Genomic DNA, 19942 nt, shown 5'->3' with positions numbered 1-19942 from the left:
GCACCCCTCACAAAATAATTTTTATATGTTATATAATATTTTCCATTCTATTCTGTCATTTGGGACAGGTGGGAAGAAGGTTGGTTGTAACTGACTAATTTGTTTCACAGATCACTAATGGGTTTGCAACCAGAATTTTGAAAAATACTGCAGGGTGTCCTAAGAACAAACCTTGTCATGTACGTAGGGCTTCCAATCAGCTCTCCTTCTTAAACACACTCTTACATATGAATGGATAGTCAAGGATCTCCAGACATTTAAGACAAGTTTCTAACACCAAAGACAGAAACAAGGACTGAAAAACTCAACACAGACAATTCAGGAAATACAACATTAGAAATATTCTCAGAGAAATAAAATATTGCATACCCTGATGGAACAGAATGCTATTTAAAGGGTGAGGGAAGAGTGGACAAGAAGGTACTCTAGTAAATGTAAGACAGGATAATTTAAATGTAAAAATTTAAAAGAAGACTTGGAATATGGAAATCTTTCAGAATAAAAGAAGTAGAAAAGAGAAGAAATGATAAATTATCCTAGGACAAAAACTGTACAGCAGGCTTAGAGAACAACTAATCCAGAATGAAGGATAATGATAGACTCCTAGAGGGTTGTCTCCAGTTTGAAAAATAAACTGATAGGCTACCTGATGTGTTTGAATGTATTGAGAGTTTTAGATAAATGAATTATAGATACTTAAGTGCTAGCCACTTAAAGCATGGAAAAAGAGGCACTGGCTAATTTCAGTCAAAAAACCTAAATGTAATATTATGCTAATGGAACCAACTATGAATAATACATACAGTCATAATAATATATTGAGGTTATTTACCTAAGATGATAGAGATACATTGAAGGATAGAGAAATAATATATGTGTTTATAAGAGGGCATTAGAGTATATATGCATGGTCTATTTTTTTTTTAAGATTTTGTTTATTTATTTGACAGAGATCACAAGTAGGCAGAGAGGCAGGCAGAGAGAGAGGAGGAAGCAGGCTCCCCACTGAGCAGAGAGCCTGATGTGGGGCTCGATCCCAGGACCCTGAGATCATGACCTGAGCCAAAGGCAGAGGCTTGACCCACTGAGCCACCCAGGCACCCCTGAAAGTCTATTTCCTGTAAGAAGAAGTAGAATAATAGACCAAACTGAAAAATCAAGAACTAGTTAAAAGCGTATTGTTATGGAGATATATCCCAGAAGAGATAGCTAAAAGATAAGAAAAAGGTGGTTCGATTTTTTAAAATATACAATATTGGTAAAAATAAATATAAATAATGTATTTCATGTTTGAAAATCTTAGTGTTTAGAGAGGAGGGACTGTTTTCCTCAAGTGTTAACCTTAGGACACTGGGAAACCAACAATACTCATTTAGCATTCCTCTGAAAGGAGGTTTTAAAATTCTCCCTGCTTTGGGACTAAACCTTGTGTTCCTATGGTATTCTAAGGATTTCAGTAACTTATCAGCAATAGGGGGACCATCTCTAGGAACAGACAGTATTCTGGCCCTATACTTTGTTATCAAGGTGGGGACCAGCAAGTGATGTGGCATAGCACATGTACATGGCTTTACAGGAAGTGAAGGACAGAAAATCTCACGGAAGGAGGTCAGGTAGGAGGAAGCATCCTGGCCAGGCACATGGTAATGGAGATGGCTCATAGAAGACATTCCTGGGTATGTTCAGAAATAACTGATAGAAACTGGTTGCGTGTGTGTGTGTGTGTGTGTGTGTGTGTGTGTGTGTGGTGACCTGCCATAACCAGAAGAGGCACAATCCAAGGAAACCATCATCACTGATGCTGTGCATGACTCCGTTTGTTCTGGCCTGGCATGGCCTGGGAGAGTGTTGAGCAGATCAGGTAAGGTGGAAAAATAAGAAGAGGACATCCAGAAAGCTGTTTGATCACTGGAGGGGAAAGAGGGTGAGGGGGTGCAGACAGACCTGGCAAAACCATGGTCCCACATACATAAAACTGGTCCCTTCGGCTTCCTAACCTTCTGACTTCCACACTTAAATCCCTCACCAGGGAATTTTTCAAGCCTCACAAAGAAGTGAGAGGGCCCAGTCCGGGTGGGAGGGTGCCCCTAGACCTGTGTCACTCCTTAAAAAAGAATGAAGTAGAAAAACTTAGACACAGGGAAGCAAGGAAAAGGGAGGGGAAGAGTGGGTACTAAGGGAAGATTGGGTGCTAAGTCCACCTTGCCTGTAAAAAGAACTCTGATGTGGCCTAAAGATCTAGGAAGACTCTAGGTCAGAACTCTCTCCTCTCCTGCCTACTCTGGTATCTCAGAGCCCATCCATAGTTCTTTGGGCTCAGCATTACCTTCTCATGGCCAGAAAATGAAACATGTAGGAACCTGGTTCTTTGACAAGACCCTGTAAGCCCCTCCCATTCACCTTTTCTTTTTTCTGGGTCCCTACAAACATTGATCAGTTTTTACAATATCCTGGTTTCCAGGTACAAAGGTAAAAGGCAAGGCTCCTGCCCTGAAAAAGCTCACCATATTTGGGTGGAGGCTGGGAATATAGAGGCAGATATGAAGACATAGTTTATATTGCACTTAAGTCAGGTTAGTCTTTCTAGCTTAAAAGACCACTGACCTTAGGGGAAAGTTGTTTAGGTGTGAGCAGGGCAGAACAAGAGGAACTAACCTCTTCCTTTTTTTTTTTTTTTTTTTTTTTGGACCCTCTTTATTTCTATTCCATCACCTAAAATTACTTTCATTTTCTTGGTGTATATATACCTCCCCCAAACCCTTGGCTCTGGCTGTGCCAGTTTCTCCCAGTCACCCTTCTCCTTACCAAAGCCTGAGTTTTCTTTCAGTCTCCAGCCAGGCACACTCCACTCATGGTAGCCATAGTCTATATTCTAGGACAGTGATGGCTAACATAAATATTACATTCTCTAGTAGCCACATTTAAGTGAAAAGAAACAAATGAAACTTTTTAAAAAAATATTTTATTTATTTATTTATTTGACAGTGAGACATCACAAGTAGGCAGAGAGAGAGGAAGGGAAGCAGGCTCAGAGAGCCTGATGCGGGGCTCAATCCCAGGACCCTGAGACCATGACCTGAGCTGAAGGCAGAGGCTTTAACCCACTGTGCCACCCAGGCACCCCCAAATGAAACTATTTTAATACATTTTTTAATCCAATATATTTGAAATATTTCCACCTTCAAAATACTGAGATATTTTTTGTTTGTTTGTTTTTTACTAAGTTTTTGAAATCCAGTGTACATTTTACACTTACTCAATTCTGACTAGCCACATCTCAAGTGCTCAATAACCACATGTGGCTAGTGGCTATTGTACTGAACAGTTTAACTAAAATTCTGCTTCCACGAGTGTTCTTGGTACTTCTTCACTAAACAGTTAAGGCCCATCAGACAGAGGCATTACCATGTATTTACTTTAAGCCTTTGTACACCAATCAAGTCCCTGAGAGAACAATTTTGAAGAAAAGGCCTGTAAGGTTTTAGCTGGAGTGAGCACTTCATTTAACTGTCAGACGTAGACAGCCCTAAATTGATCCCAGTCACAGATTGGGATTAGCAATCACAGATCCACAGTGCCTCATAGACTTATTTAACCCCAAGTGTCTCCAAGGTTGTTCCTTGGCCAGCAGAACACCCACAACAAAGACTTAACATTTCACTAATGGGACAGTACCTTCATAGAGCAGCCTGGAGGAGATATGATGAAAGGGCATCCAGTCCTACCTGTCTGTTTCAACAGGGACTAGGCACCACTTGCCACATGGGATTGAAAGGGGCTAAATAAATCTGGCACAGTATCAAACACACTGTGTTAGATTCTGGTATCAACAATAATCACATGGGAGGGGCACCTGACTGGCTCTGTCCTAGAGCACGCGACTCTAGATCTCAGGATCCTGAGTTCCAGCCCTTGAGTTCCGTATGCTAGATACAGAGCCTACGTAAAATATATATTTTTTTTAAGTAAAGGAGAAAGAGTCATACGGGAGAAAAATATCAAAAAAATTTCTAATTAAAACATTTCCACAAACTAGGAAAAGAACTACTTTTAACTGCTATTGTTTAAATAAAGAAACACGGGTATTCCATGCGAGAATTTGAAATCCATAGATGAGTTCAATCTCCTCATAGTGAACCAAGAACCAGAGGCCCAGAAAAGGTAAGTGTTTTGCCCAAGGTCATCCAGCAAATCTGTAGCGGTGGTGATGAGCTCTGTATCCTTTCCACTATCCCGCTCCACACTATCTCCCCCCCACTGAAAAATATTTTAATTGGAGACACTGTGCCATCTCCAGGGTTCTCTTAAATTACCTGCAGAGGATGACCCATACTAGGAAGACCGGTCAGCGCTCCCCCCAACTCTGACTTAGAGGTCAGTTGCCCAGAATAGGATGGTAGCGCCACAATTCCCCACCTTCTGGATTCCCGGGCGGAGGAGGCTACTGGGGCGAGTGGGGGTGGGGGGGTGTGCAGGGCTGTTTGCCAACTCCACACTTTCCGGAGCCTGGCCAGACCTGGCCCGGCCCAGCCCAGTCGCGACGCTGCGGCCCAGTTCCTGCAGAAGGCTGGGCCTAAGCCGTCAGCACTCACCGCGACGCAAGCGCGGAGACCTAAACAGATGCCAGGGCCGCGAAAGCAGAGATTGTTAGAAACCTGCGTCCGGGAAGCGCGTGCATGCGGGCGGCGGGTTAGTACCCAAAGTGCCCGAAAGGACCCCGACCCTTTGGTTGGGGTTGGCTTGCTGGAAGAGATGGCTCGGCCAGTCGGTCCCATAGGAGCGCCTCCACGCCTACCACCCGCCCCCGCTGCGCCTGTAGGATATGCCGCACTCTCCAGCGATCCCTGGGGCTTGGGCTCCCTCCGGCCTCAGAGGTCTGGCGACGAACCGCTCAGGCCTCGCAGGGGTCGTTGGGAGGCTCGCGTCTGAGACCCCGTGTTTGCTGGGGGTCTCCCTGGGCGAGAGGACTTCCCAGGGCACTGGCGGTCCACAGCCCCCACTGCTTCTACGCCCAAGAAAGACAGCCTCGCGCCCCAAAGCTCTTTTGGGCCGCGGCTGCCCGGCTAGAGGTGCCCCCTTCGATTTCCTCGCCGGAGCACGCCGGAAAGGCGCGGGCACAGCGCAGACCCCGGGCCCTGCGCACCCGGAACCGTTTCCGGGGCGGATGCTTTTTGTAGCTGACCCGGCGCGGTCGGTGACGCCAAGGCCCAGACGGAAGTGCGGGCGGAGGAGCCCGAGCCCGAGCCGGAGCCCGAGCCGGAGCCCCAGCCGGGAGCAGGTCTCTGGGGCTCCGGGCTGTGGGAACCGCTGGGCCTGGCAGCGATGGCGACCCTGTGGGGAGGCTTCCTTCGGCTTGGCTCCTTGCTCAGCCTGTCCTGCCTGGCGCTCTCCGTGCTGCTGCTGGTGCAGCTGTCAGACGCCGCCAAGGTGAGTATGCCCAGCCTTCGCTCCAGACCGGAGCTCCTCCCCTCCTCCGGCCCTGCGGAAACTGAATCTGTCAACCTGCTCCCTACCCATTCCTCTCCCAACCCTGATGGCCCGACCCCTGGCTTCACAGCCCTTGCAACACCCCCATACTGCCTCATAGCACCAAACTGCCTGCTAGCGCTCTAGCCCTCAGCCCTGACATTGTGACAGTCACTGCCCCCACTGCCACCCGTAGCCCTGACACTACTCCCCCTCTTTCCCGCCGGATACCCCGCCCCCGTCCCCAGCTCCACCCAGTCTTCACAGTGCCCACGGCGGGGACGCAAGTCCTCCACCTCCTAGCCGTTTCCCTTCCCAGCCCCGACAGCACCCACCTCAAACTTTACAACCTTTCCAACTCTGAGAGCCTTTAACTTTCCACCCTTAAGCTCCTTAAGTCTACCACTGTCCTCCACCTGCCTCAGAGACAGCCCTCTTCCTGCCCCGCCCCCCCCCATTCCCTAAATCAAAAATTACAAGAAACCCCCAACTCATGGAGATCTTCCCGGTTAGGAACTAACTCATTTCAACTCATCCCTGAGCCAGTTCCCTTCCCAATGTAGGAACTTGCCTCTCCTGGCAGCCTTCCTTGCCAGTAGGACCTACCCAAAGTCTTACCAGCCTGATATTCTGACCTAACTCCCTCGAGGATCTCTTCGCCCCCTTTTTGCCTTCTTTCTTCTGGTATTTTAGTGGAGAAGGAAGGGTCCAAACTGCAAGGCAGATAAGGTTGTAGCCTTTCCCCCTGCTCCACTTCTGGGCCCTTCTCATGCCTCTTCATGCTACTCTTTTAGTCTGCTTCATGCTCCTGCCCTCCAGACCTGCTCTGCCCTGGTACACACTTGTGCTTCCTTCTTGATGAGTTAGTTCTTTACAGGGGAAAACAGAAGGAATTCACATTAATATGATGGGAAAACAACGAAATTTGCATCTTTTAAAAATAGGAGCTTTAATCGAGAATATCTTTAAATACAGGGGCTGGGAAAGACAGGTTAAATGGGGACAGATGGGGGGGTGGTTTGATCAGGAGTTCTTTTAGAAATCTTTCCTACCTCCCACCAGCAATAGGGACAAATGCAAGTATCCTGTCTTTCAAAACATTACTGGCGTCCTCTGCATATCTCCTGTCATCACTTTAAGAGTGTATCGTAATGATGTATTTATCTGACAGTCTCCATTACTAGGGTGTGTCCTCATTACTGGCAGAGACCATGTCTTACACTTATCTGAATCCACTTCATTGAGCACAAGGTCCAGCACTGAACAAATGCTCACTAAGTGGTGGCTGAATGAACGCGTTGTCAACAGCTCCGCCAGACATAGCACCATATATAGGAACAGTAGGCCTTGTCCTCTGGGGACTAGTGAGCCATTTGCCTTCTCAGATAAATTCCCCTTTGCTGATGAAACTTCTCCTAGTCCCTGTACTCATATATTTAGTCACCTCTTTCTCCACTACTTGAAACTTGCTTTATCAGTACTTATCGTCTCTGTCCACCAGGGATTAGAAGCAAAGTTTCCTGGGAAGAGTAGACCAAACTGATCTCAGTTAGACTCCAGCTATTTCCCTTGTGTACTTCCTTTCTAAATATAGCTGAATGCCTCTACAATTTCACCCTTCTGTAGAGTTCTGGTAGGACCCCCTTTGTCCATATTAGTGCCATTCTACTGAAGGGTGAAAGGATTGTGATTAGAATTGTGACTTGTTTTGAGAGTAATTTGTAGTTTGATTATTTCTCATCCTTTTGTAATCGGATTCCTATATGCAGGCACAGTTATTTGTCTACTGTGTCTTTTTACTGGCAGGTAGCTGGTGATAACATTAGCACAGTTGGACTGTCACGTGACCTACAAATGTCATTAATAAATCACAGATCACATACAGGTATTATTTCAAAATAATTTTATGTAATATATATGCAGGTTCATTAGCATTACCAAAAAGAAACTGTGGCTTTTATAAACTTCTGTCTGTCAAAATGAATTGTTTTAGAATATTTGACAGGGGATGCTTAGCAAAATGTATATGGTGCAGTTTTTAAAAATATTGTTATACTAAGCTATACTAAGTTTCCATTTTTGTTGCAGAATTTCGAGGATGTCCGATGTAAATGTATCTGTCCGCCCTATAAAGATAACTCTGGGCATATTTATAATAAGAACATATCCCAAAAAGATTGGTAAGTATTCTAGATTATTGAATTGCCTGTCAGATTTCTTTTTGTGGTTGTCATTGTTAGCCCAGAATGTTCATCCAATGTATTGTTTCCTTTTTAAATACAATTGACCCTTGAACAACATAGGGCTCAGGTGTGCTGAACCTGACACAGTCAAAAATCTGCAAGTAACTTTTGACTCCCCCCAAACTTAGCTGCTAATAGCCTACTGTTGACTAGAAGCCTTACCAATAAAACAAGCAGTTGATTCACACACATTTTACATGTTATATGCATTATATACTATACTCTTACAATAAAGTAAACTGGATTAAATGTTACTAAGACAATCATAGGGAAGAGAAAATACATCTGCAGTACTGTATCTACTGAAAAAATTTGCATACAAGTGGACCCATGCATTTCAGCCTGTTATTCAAGGGTCATCTGTATTTCTTTTTAAGTATGTCAAATTCCACTTCTACTTGAAAAAGTGAGAGTAAGGCACTGAGTGTGTGACATAAACATAAAGGAATATAGCCAAAACACTAAGCCCCAAGTAGGGAGGGTTTTATAATGGACAGAGCTGAGTTCGTAGCACCTACACTGGCCATAGCTACCTTCCTGTGCCCTCTTAAATTTTAGTCTCTCTTGCTTTTCTGTGGAAGGTAAGCAAGCCTCCTTTATCTGGGTTATATTTTGCACAGCTTGTAGGTTTTAATGATATATTGTCAAATATAGGAGACTATGTTTAAAAGTGTCTAAAGGAGGGGCACCTGGGTGGCTCAATCATTAAGTGCCTGTCTTCAGCTCAGGTCATGATCCCAGGGTCCTGGGATCAAGCTCCACATCAAACTCCACATCAAGAACCACATCAGGCTCCCTGCCCAGCTGCTGCTCTCTCTCCCACTACCCCTGCTTGTTTTCTCTCTCTCGCTGTCTCTCTCTCTGTCAAAAAATAAGTAAAATCTTAAAAAAAAAAAATTCAAAAGGCTCAGGAAGGAATGGGAATGAGCCACGTATATCATTGTTTCCCTGTTGGTGTGCTGTGGATTTACCTATATCAAGAAGTTGCTCCCTCAGCCCTTGGAGTATCAAGCAGGCCTGTGATGACTGGGATCTTAACTCACTAGTCACCAGCAGCCTTCTCTATTTATGGATCTTACAAATAATAGCTTTTCTACATACAGCATAAAATGATTGGGAAGCAGATTTTTCTTTAAGATTTTATTTATTTATTTGACAGAGAGATCACAAGTAGGCAGAGAGGCAGGCAGAGAGGAGAAAGAGAGGGAAGCAGGCTCCCTGCTGAGCAGAGAGCCCGATGCGAGACTCCATCCCAGGACCCTGAGATCATGACCTAGGCCGAAGGCAGAGGCTTAACCCACTGAGCCACCCAGGGGCAGCGAAGCAGTTGTTTTGTAGCAAGATGGATGGGCTCCTTCTCATGTTATTGCGATGTTTTATGGTTTGTAAACATGATAGAATATTGCTGGGGTAGGCATATAAGAAAAATAGCTCCCAGTGCTTGGAAATTTTACATGTACCCGATTTCATAGCTAAATAATCAGCAAAACTTTCAAAGCAAGATTAAATTCATTTGGTTACAATATTACAGGTTTACTTTGAAAAAGAAAAGGCGGACTTTGAGCATGTTTCTTTTTTCTTTTTTTTTTTTTTGAGCATGTTTCTTTTTTCTGATGCCATTTTCTGTTCTTCTAATGGTATATATATAATTCAATCTGATATTATATAAGCGTTTCTTGAAAACTTGTTCTAAACTTCTGTGCTGCACTTTAAATAGTCTCACATTAAAAAGTGATTTAGGGCACCTGGGTGGCTCAGTTGGTTAAGCAACCGCCTTTGGCTTACTCAGGTCATGATCCTGGAGTCCTGGGATCAAGTCCCACATTGGGCTCCCTGATCAACAGGGAGTCTGCTTATTCTTCTAACCTTCCCTCCTTCATGCTCTGTCTCTCTCTCAAATACATAAATAAAATACTTTTTTAAAAGTGATTTAACTATATTCTTACAGATTTTATATCATCGAGTTACTTTTATGATATAAGAAAGCTCATATAAGTTTTCAAGTTATTCCTATACATTTTCCAAATACACTGAGCACTTATAATTAGTTTAATCTATTATCAGGAATAGAATGTGATGTCTATTATTTGAGTGGCAGGTGAATTCACTGTTAAGTGTTTAGCGCTAATCTTTTCACTGACTTTTTATAATTCCAGGTTCAGACGAAACCATATGGCATTCACTCTGGTTTTGGTCAAAATAGGGAGCTTTGAAAAGAAACAGTTGAAAACAAGGATCCTTTGCGATTTTTTCTTTCCCCTCTCCCTTGCTTCCTTCCTGCAGCTCAGCCTTGTACTGGAGATAAGTTCTCAGCTTTTAACTGGTTTCAGAAGGGTAAGCAGGTTATGATCAATCAGAGTGTTATGACTCTACAAAGCCTCCAATACCTGTTTGGTCCTACATACAGTTTTACCTTCTGGCTTCCATTTTCTCCCATTTTTAGCTTTAATTCTTGATTGACTTACGCTGTCTGACAGAAGGAAAGTTTGAGTTCTGTGGTTTGTGTTTGGGGTGTGACGTTAGCTGATGATAACCTTGTTTTGGCACTAGGGGGAGGTGTTGCCTAGTTCTCAGAGTGGTTGAATTCTGTGTCTAGGTTCTGTGTTTTTGACTAGCCAGCCAGAACCAACCTTCCTCTCCCACAGTACACAACTTTTGCACAGGGCTTAGTATCTCCTTGTTATTAAACTGTATCTGTACTTAAAAAGAAACACTCAATACTCAACACCTATTTCCCCCAAGTAATTCCTAGGTATTATTATGAAGGCTCTGAAGCTGAAATGGGAAACTAGGAAGTAAGTCTTATTTTCCTGAGGTTCAGAGAGCTACAGGAAAGCCAACCTAAGTGGTAGGAGCCCTGGGTTCTGGTCTTTTTAGCTTCTAATCTACTCTGTGACCCTGTGCAGGTGACTTCTCTGGAAGTGTTGGCCTGGATGACCTCTGTGATTGAATGGGATTTAGCTTCCTCTGTCCATTTCTTGCTTGTATCAAGTTGGATACATTTCTGGTTTTGTTATATGCCTGGAACAGATAACACAAACTTGTATGGTGTGAGTGTGAAACCTTACGTACTACCAGTTGAGGCTTATTTTTTCATTAGTATCTTTGTTAAAATCAAATTACCTGTTAGGGATAACTGATTGAATTTTTATCATTTATGCCATTTTGGGTTTTCTCTCTTATACCATGGCTCAGAAGGAGCAGGACATGAAAAAGTAGATTTTGCCAGGCAGAGGGAAAGATGTAGCCTAGAGCATTGGGTGTCCCTAAGAAAGATGTGGGGAACGAGACAGGATCCTATCATGGTTCTTCAGACAGTCAGAAGTGCCCGAGGGAGAGACCACAAAAGAAAATTACCCAGCAGTTGACAGGACAGGAGAGTTTTGCCTACTTTTGCTGAAGGTGAACAGAGTAATAGGCTCTTAATAGTTGGGGAAACTCATAATTTAATTATTTCCTAGAATTGGCAGGCTTCTGGGAAAAGATTTGGGGTGGGGGGATTTTTTTTTTTATAGAGTTGCTTTTTTCATAAGCCATAAATAAGTGGCCTAGAAAATGGGGAAAAAATAAAGAACATCTAACAACAAAAACATTTAGCCTTCTATTATTTTTTATATACTTCTTTCTGGGTACTCAGTTTTCATTTTTAAGTACTTTTGTTGTCATAATCCTATTTCTCCATGTTTTCAATAGGCTTTTGCTCATTTAGAAAGATAATTTTTTCTTATTAAGTATAAAGTAATTATTTCTTATTGCACTTTTGACCTTTTTCCAGAGTTTCAGAATTTAGCAACTGTCCAGTGTGATTGGCCATGCATATACCACTCTGAGGCAATTAAGATTGATGTTAATTTATAAAAGAGATAATCTTATATTTGAACAATGCCCCAAGATACTTTAAAGCATTTAAAGCAATTTTTTCTTGGTAAATGAACAAGTCTAAATATAACTTGATGTGCTAAGTAGGTTTTGATCCCATTTGAGATTTTTCAGGTGCATTTTGTAACTGTTAACAGCAGCACTTTTGGAAATAGCTACTACATATGTGTCTTTTTGGTTCTTAGACTGTTAGATCTCACCAAATTGCTAATACTGAGGGAGCAAATGATTTCACTTCCCTTATTATTTGTTCCTTAAATTCTTAAGTTCAGTGATTATTCTGGATCTCATGAAAGTTTTGACCAATATAAGTAGAAAATCCAGGTAGGCTAAACAAGATTTTATCCTCATTTTTTCAGCGATTGCCTTCATGTTGTGGATCCCATGCCTGTGCGTGGGCCTGATGTAGAAGCATACTGTCTCCGCTGTGAATGCAAATATGAGGAAAGAAGCTCTGTTACGATCAAGGTAAATAAAAAGATTTCATCTGCTTCTGGAATAGTTTTTGATGGTATCTAGACAAACAAGACAATTTTGGACATCTGAATTCTATTTCATTCACTTAATCACTGTTCTTCCCTCTCATCCCCACCAGCCACTAACCTCTTTCTTCTTTATCCCCAATACCAGCCCCATAGGAACTGTGGGTCTTTTCTTTGCCTGCCTCATTGAGATGCTCTGTGGATTGCTTAGGACATGTTACGTGGGTGTGATATGTGAAATGGCACAAAAATGCCCTGCGTGTAATTAGCATATCCTGAAAGATATCCCAGCTTTTCTATGAGCCACATATGCCAGAAGCTGGTGAGAGCACAGCATGACTAAGCCCTTTTCTTCCTGTCCTCTCAACCCTTGGCGGGGGATGGAGGTGAAATAAATATATATATATATATATATATATATACATACATATATGTATATATATGGACTATTCCAAAAATATTATTTCTGGTTTCTGAGATTTCCTTTCTTTATTTTTATAGGAAATAGAATGTAGATCACTCTCATCACCATTTGTACCTCTAACGGATTCAATTACTTTATTTTGGTGACTAACAGTTCTTCTCCCCAATTTTTTTATATGAAGCTTCCCATTCATTTCCCCCTGAGAAAAGACCTGTGGGGAATCGGGTGGTCAGCTGTAACAGTTACAAAGATTTCTGTGGGAGAATTCTTGCTCCAGCAGGGTGCTGTCCTGTAGAGAAATCCTCACTGTACTTTTTTATTTTTCAGCTAAGTTTTGGATGTGTAATTTAAAGACCCTAAAAGTCACTCATTATAAGTGTAGAATTGAATAAATTTTAGGAAATTTAAAACATTCCCATCACCCCAGAAAGATCCCTTTGCCCATTTACAGTTAATCTCATTTCCTCCCCTAGCCTTAGACAGTCACTATTCTGCCTTGTGTCTCTACATATCTGAATATTTCATGTAAATAGACTCATATAACATGCAGTCTTCTGTGACTGGTTCTTTTTGGTTAGCATAATGTTTTTGAGGTTTATCCATGTTGTAGAAGGTTTTAAGTATTTAATTTCTTTCTGTTACTGAATATCATTTTATTATATGAATATAACATTTTCATTATCCATTCATCAGTTGATAGACATTTGGGTTATTTCCAGATTTTTACTATTAGGAATAATGCTGTCATAAATATCTGTGCACATATCTTTGTGTGGATACATGTTTTCCTGTCAGGTAGATTCCTTAGAGAGGTAAGTTTATTTTCACCTTTTAAGAGACTGCCAGATTGTTTTCCAAAATGGTTGTCCCATTTTACATTCCCACCAACAATGTGTGAGGATTCAGTTTTGCCTCATCCTTGCTAACATTTGGTACTATCTTTAGTTATAGCCATCCTAGAGGTGGGGGGAGAAAGGTGTCACAGTGTACTTCTTGACAGCGTACAGATTAAGATCTCAGGAAAATCCCTGGCCTGAAATGTGTTTTTGTATATCTAAATTAATCTTAAAGAGTATTCTGTTGAAATTCATCTGAATTACATTTTGTGTTAGGGTGTTAGGGTTCTTTTTGTTGTTGTTTTGTTCGGGTTCTTTTAAGTCATCTAAACCCCATGCTGCTGAATCAGGACACTGTAATCAGGTCAAAAAGGAAAACTGGTGCGTGAGTAGTGGTGACAAATGATTTGCAGTAGGTGAAGATGGAGTTTCAAAGACTCATAATAAGATCCCAAAGACAAAATGCTCTCTTTTCTCTTTTTCTTTAAATAATATTTTGGTGAAGAGTTGAGTGTATGTTGGAATCTGGTTTGTATAGAAATCCTATATGCTTAGCAGAAAAATCAGTCTTCGCTGTGGTTTCACTATTAATACACAAAATTCTGATTTCTTGGCTTGAATAGAGATGTAACTTACTTTCAACTTCCTTCAGGTTACCATTATAATTTATCTCTCCATTTTGGGCCTTCTGCTTCTGTACATGGTATACCTTACCCTGGTTGAGCCCATACTGAAGAGACGCCTATTTGGACACTCACAATTGATACAGAGCGATGACGATGTTGGGGTAAGTACTTGGCATGTCTCAGCTGGTGTATGGCCAATCTCTGTCACCATCTGATATAAAGAGCAAGTGAAAAATAGTTACATATAGATGTTTCTGTGCTGGGGCAGATCCTCAACTAGGGAAGCTAAGGACTGTTCTAATTTTAGTATGTCTCTTCATGAGGAAATTGCTCTGGATAGCCATCAATATGGCAGTCTAAATTGATGATCCTTGGTGACTGTGCTGTATAAGGCTTTGCCCTTTAGTATCAAGGGCACAATTTTCATTGCCTTTCCATGTTTACACCGAGAAAAGCTTCTGAGATAGATTTCTCCCCAAGCTCCTGCCTGGATACTATTCTTGGCAACATGACCAAATATATAGAAGGCAAAAAGGCTTTAGTGAAGGGAAGCATGAAGACAGTGTTCTTTTCTTAATGAAGTGCAGCTTGATAACCTGCTGATGTTTTATATTTCTTTTCTCCTCCTTAAAAAATCTGCGATCTCTAGAGAAAAATAAAACCATCATTCCCGCTTCTCTTCTTTTCTTAAAAACACATTTCTATTTATACATATAATTGGTTTAATCAGTGTGTAAATTGTTTTGTGGTTTCCTTTTTATATTAACATTACTTCACTCAAAAATGTCTGGTAATTAAAAAAAAAAAGATGTCTGGTAATTGACATAGTCCACAAACTTGTTATTCAGTATAGCTTAGAATTATGTTGTTTTATCATTAACCTCTTTGGGCCTATTTTCAAATTTTCCAGTATTTTATTATTCTATATATATAATTATTTTTAGAAATTACTTTTTATTTTGGATTACTTTATTGGCCTACATTCCTTAAAATTGATAAAATTCAAGAGTTTCAAGAACCAATTCTAAAAAAAGCTAGACCCAGGGTGAACCCTTGCTAACTATAGTCAAAAGTCCTTTTATCTTGGAATGGCTTGTGGACCTGTTGAGAAAAGATGAGAAGAGGGAATTCTGACTGGATGGCTTGAGTTATTACTACAAACAGAGCCTGCTTATTGATCAATATATTGTTATCATACAAATATCGGTTATGAATACTCAACTTATTCAGGCAAGATTTGATTTGTGTTTTGTAAAGAACTTATAAAGAAACATTTCTGCTTGCCTCTTTTTTCCTTGCTTCCTTATGAACTCTACCAGCACATAATGAGTTGGACCTGTATCAGGTCCTCTGCTAGGAACTAGGAATAGGGAGATGAACAAAATAGAAACAGACATGTAAAAGAAATGACTAATTATAGTATGTTTCCACCTTTTATTTTTAATCATGTAAGAAATGCCGATTCGTTTTTGAAGAATTCCAGGAGGGGATTATTTATAGGCTGGGAGAAAGGTTAAGACTGAGATCTGTTGTGGTCAAAAACTAAGCATATGGGACAAATTGGGGAAAGAGAGCTAGAAGGACAGGAGGTTGTGTACCAGAAGCATTAGAGTCTCCAAAACTGTTCTCATGTCACTTTTCATTCGCATATGACAGATATTTCTCAGCCTCAACAACATTGACATTTTAGGTTGGATAATTCTTTGTTGTGGGGGGTTTCCTGTTCATTGTAAGATACTGAGCAGCATCCCTGACCTCTACCCACCTGATGCCAGTTACCCCTGTCATCCCAATCATGATAATCAGAAGTGTCCACAGATATCGCCAAATGTCCCTGGGGAACAAAATCACCCCCAGATGAGAACTAACATATGAAAATGTTATGTATCAAAAGCCACATAAACTATTTCTTAATATGCATATGGATAGATAGAAAGTCTGACTTAAACTATATCCTTTACAGTATTAAATATTTGGTTCCTGATTTTAGAAATAAACAATATTAATGTAGCACACATAGAACATAAAAGAAATGGGTGCACAAATACGTAGGTGAAAACACGTAGGAAAGACATTTGATTGGTGGGGTCTGTGCTTACTAACCATTTTGTTCATCAGTAATCAATTCTGTGTATATATTAACTGAAAACATTATCTCTGAGAGTCCTGACTAACTCTGGGCTATCTATTGGATTGATTCTGGGCGGAGAGAGGTTTTCTAACCTCTAGCTGTGAATTTCTGGTAACAACTCTGTATCAAAAAAGTTAAATTTAAATTCCTACAGTTGTTGCTTATCTTGACATGAGAATTCTTGACTGTTTATCTGCTTTTAAAAATGTCTTTGTTAAATTCTCAGTTACATTCTTTCATTTTTGTTCACTGTAGAGCATTTTAAATCAAGTGAGAGGTAGTACAAATAGTTAAGAAACTCACTGCAAGTAGTCACAATATTTATCCTATCATGTATCCATGACACATCATTGCTATTATCAAAGCATTGCATTAAAACGTGTTTTGTGTTTATTGTAATTTTATCAGGTGTAAAAAGAACAAACATATAAAAAGGGTAAATCTCTATTTGCATTCTTCTAGCACCCATGACCACAAGCAGCTAGTTCATTCTTGTTCTGATAGGTGGAAAATGGACCAAAAGGATTAACCGGTTTGTTTAGTCCTTTAAATTTGTTCGTTAGGGAAGTTTTTCTCCCTCTACCTTGAAGGATAGACAACAGGTCTATGAAATTGAGAACTGCTCTCCTGTTAAAGTACATCCTTCTTCCCAGTCTTGTTTATGTCAAAACAAACTAATGGTAATACTATTTTATATACAAGTTCATTGAAGCACTGTATTCCCATAGAGTCATTTTAATCTTCTTGAACAAAATCGGTGTGTTGAGATGATACGACACCAAGTCAAGGTGAGGTGAGCTAAGTCTTGTGATCATTTGTTAGATGACCTTGGATCAGTTTATTTCCTTATGGGAAATCAAGTAATCCAACAACTTTAGCCTCCCTCATTCCTGACTTTTTTTTCTTAAATCTTTGAAACATTTTGAACTTTATGAAATTGTTTTTACTATCTTCATTTGTAAGGTTAAAAATTTTAAAAATGGGTCGTCCTCTTTCCCTGTCTTGTAACAGTTGTTACCTAAATTAAGGAAATAGTTGAGGAAATTTCAGTAAAGAAGGCAGGGAAAGATTCTTTATAGAAAACTTTTTGAAGTCTTTGAAATGTAGACATTGTATAAGAGAAAGACAACCAGGCATGGTAGCTCCATGTAGTTAAAGTTGTATATATAGTTCTGTGGTTGTGCACAGCTTTCTATAGACATGCTGACTCCTGCCTTGAATGTATAATAGAGCTTTGGCAAACATGCATGCAAAATAATATTTCTTTCTTTGAGGCAAGGTTAATGTAAGAGGTACAACTTGTTGACTTGGACCCTATTTTGGAACATTTAGAAGCTTTGCTAACACAGGGTTCAGGAAAAAGAGATCAAGGAAAGGGCAAACAAAAGCAATAAATTAGCATTGAATGCTTTTTGTCATTTAGGCAGCTGTGTTTATATCTCTTTCATAGATAGATTAGCACGGTGGTTTCCTGTGTCATGACTACAAACATCAGTGGCATTGGTTTACTTTGACCAGGATAGGTTGATTTTGGGTAACCCTTCAATATCCTCTTTCTTAAGGCAGTAGCTCACATGGAAGCCGCTGAGTGCTCAGCAGTGAAAGATTCAGGTGTTCATCTAATAAAAATGCTCAAGTAATAAATCCTTACTGTCCTTAGTAATAGAGGGTGATTGTAACCCTTGAGTTGCATCTCTTCATTACAGATTGGAGGAGAGGGAAAAGAAAAGGATTTTGGAAACCAGTCCATTTAGTGTGTGTGTTAAAGGTGCAGGGAAATACCAAAACCAGTCAAGATCAGATCCATCTCCCAATCGTGAATATGGCCGGCCCTAAGATGACAAACAACAATTCTAATATAACGGGAGTCAAGAAATTAAAAGACAAGTCTTTCCTCTGCCAGATTAGCTATATAGTATTGAATACAGCAAGCTCTACTTTCCATATCTGTAACATGTGAATTTTAACATGAAAGTAGATTTTCTTTCCCCTACCTGTCAGGGAAGGCTGGTCTTTAACATTAATGACCACTGTATTTGTCTTGGTACTTGCTTCTTATGGGAAATGTCTTTGGAAATGATGACCCTTGGAAACATTTCACAAATACCTTCTCATCACTTAAGCTACTTGAACCACCCATTTCTGTTGTTGAGTTCATCCTACTTCTGGCACTTGAGTGCCTGGGAGTCCTTGGCCCAAGAGATGGTCTGTTTATAAAATCTAGCTGCTCCTATCTCTGGCTGGATAATTGCCCTTTTGTGTGTGGTGTACCCTGATAATGCCATCTCTGATGTTCACCATTCCTGGACTTGCAGGATCACCAGCCTTTTGCAAATGCTCACGACGTGCTGGCCCGCTCCCGTAGTCGAGCCAATGTACTGAATAAGGTAGAGTATGCACAGCAGCGCTGGAAGCTTCAAGTTCAAGAGCAGCGAAAATCCGTCTTTGACCGTCATGTTGTCCTCAGCTAACTGGAAATCAAATTGAAGGTGATTAGAAAGAAATGAGGCAGACAACTGAAAAAAATTGACTGAGTTTTCCTGGGTTTTATTTTACTACCCTGTTGAGTTCACCAACTCTTGCTGGGAAATTCAGAATTGGAAACAGAAGTGTGCTTGGTATTTTCTTTTCTTGTTAACGTATTAATACAGACATTTTTAAGAGCACACACCTCAATGTCAGCCAATTAACCTTTTTCCTATTTGTGACTTTTACTAATAAAAATAAGCCTGCCTATAAATTATCTTGAAGTCCTTTACCTGGAGCAAGCACTCTCTATTTCACCACACAGTTTTAACTTGGTTTTCAAGGTAATTTTCAGGTGTTTGTTTGTTTGTTTGTTTGTTTTTCTTTCTGGCAGGGGAGGCCAGGGATGCTGGGAAGTGGTTAACATAACTTTTCTCAAGTCACTTTACCAAACAAGCTTTTGTAAATAGATTTAACATTCTATTTTCAAGTTTCATTTCTATTTTGCAGTGTAGCCAGCCTCATCAAAGCCCTGAATTACCCATTTGAATTTTGCACTGACTATATTATCTAGGTATCTGGTTGGCCTGTGACTGCACTTCATGGTAAAGTGGATCTGAACTACCTGGTGGCTCTTCATAAAATGCATATTTTCCTCATGTACTGTGATGTCTGATGCAATGCATCCTAGAACAAACTGGCAATTTGCTGGTTTACTCTACTGACTAAACATAGTCCAGTTTGTGTGGTCTTTCTCATCTTTTAGTATCTCTAAGGATGAATCCTAAGAGCTTGGACACTTGCAATAAAGGAATTCTCTTTGAACCCAAGCGTCTCTGGATTGGTGACATACACACATTTGTCAATATTTCCGGTCAGGTGGAGAGGCAGCTGTTTGAGCTCTAGTGTGTGCAGCTTCGAACCAAGACTGGAGTTCCTTTCTGGGTGCCTCTCTCTGAGAGGTATAACAGTTATTGGATAACTGGCTTTTTTCCTCCTATGTCCTCTTTGGAATGTAACAATAAAAATAATTTTTAAAACACCAGTGTTTCTCTCCTCCTTTTTGCTGTATAATAAACTCAAACTCAAAATAACAAACAAAGACATTTGGTACCCTGTTATGAGACTACTGTTTTATAACAGTGTTTCATCATAAAATATCAGTACTAAATTATCTGAGTGTGCATGTACATGTGGAGAAAAAGGAAGGAAGTAGAAATGTAAGGTACTTAAATGGGGCTCTGAAAGTATACAAATATTATTTTGATGAACTGAGAGATTAAAATTTATGAAGAAAAAATGCATGAAGGATGGCTTATTCAAAGAAATTCTTGGCAAAAAGTTATAAATAAATCACATTAAATTAGTAAGGTTGAGGTTTAAGGAATT

At 40.5% G+C, this 19942-nt stretch overlaps 1 protein-coding gene across 1 annotated transcript; it reads left to right on the top strand.

Annotated features, from left to right (window-relative positions):
* The first annotated feature begins 5215 nt into the window (after positions 1 to 5215).
* Positions 5216 to 19595, top strand: TMEM9B (TMEM9 domain family member B). Its single transcript, XM_044258791.1, has 5 exons — positions 5216 to 5427; positions 7555 to 7646; positions 11948 to 12056; positions 13983 to 14117; positions 18403 to 19595. Exons 1-5 carry the CDS (start codon positions 5323 to 5325, stop codon positions 18556 to 18558), a joined length of 597 nt encoding a protein of 198 aa, XP_044114726.1. The 5' UTR covers positions 5216 to 5322; the 3' UTR covers positions 18559 to 19595.
* The last annotated feature ends 347 nt before the right edge of the window (positions 19596 to 19942 follow it).

The sequence above is a fragment of the Neovison vison genome, chromosome 7 (genome assembly GCF_020171115.1).
Source record: "Neovison vison isolate M4711 chromosome 7, ASM_NN_V1, whole genome shotgun sequence".
Lineage (NCBI taxonomy): Eukaryota > Metazoa > Chordata > Mammalia > Carnivora > Mustelidae > Neogale > Neogale vison.
This window is presented reverse-complemented; position numbering and strand designations above follow the sequence as displayed.

Bases quoted from the DNA above. Each gene is read 5' to 3' on its own strand.
- TMEM9B (XM_044258791.1), top strand. From the start codon at position 5,323: ATGGCGACCCTGTGGGGAGGCTTCCTTCGGCTTGGCTCCTTGCTCAGC. The intron at 12,057-13,982 runs GTAAATAAAAAG...AACTTCCTTCAG, and splicing joins GAAGCTCTGTTACGATCAAG to GTTACCATTATAATTTATCT. The intron at 14,118-18,402 runs GTAAGTACTTGG...CTGGACTTGCAG, and splicing joins AGAGCGATGACGATGTTGGG to GATCACCAGCCTTTTGCAAA.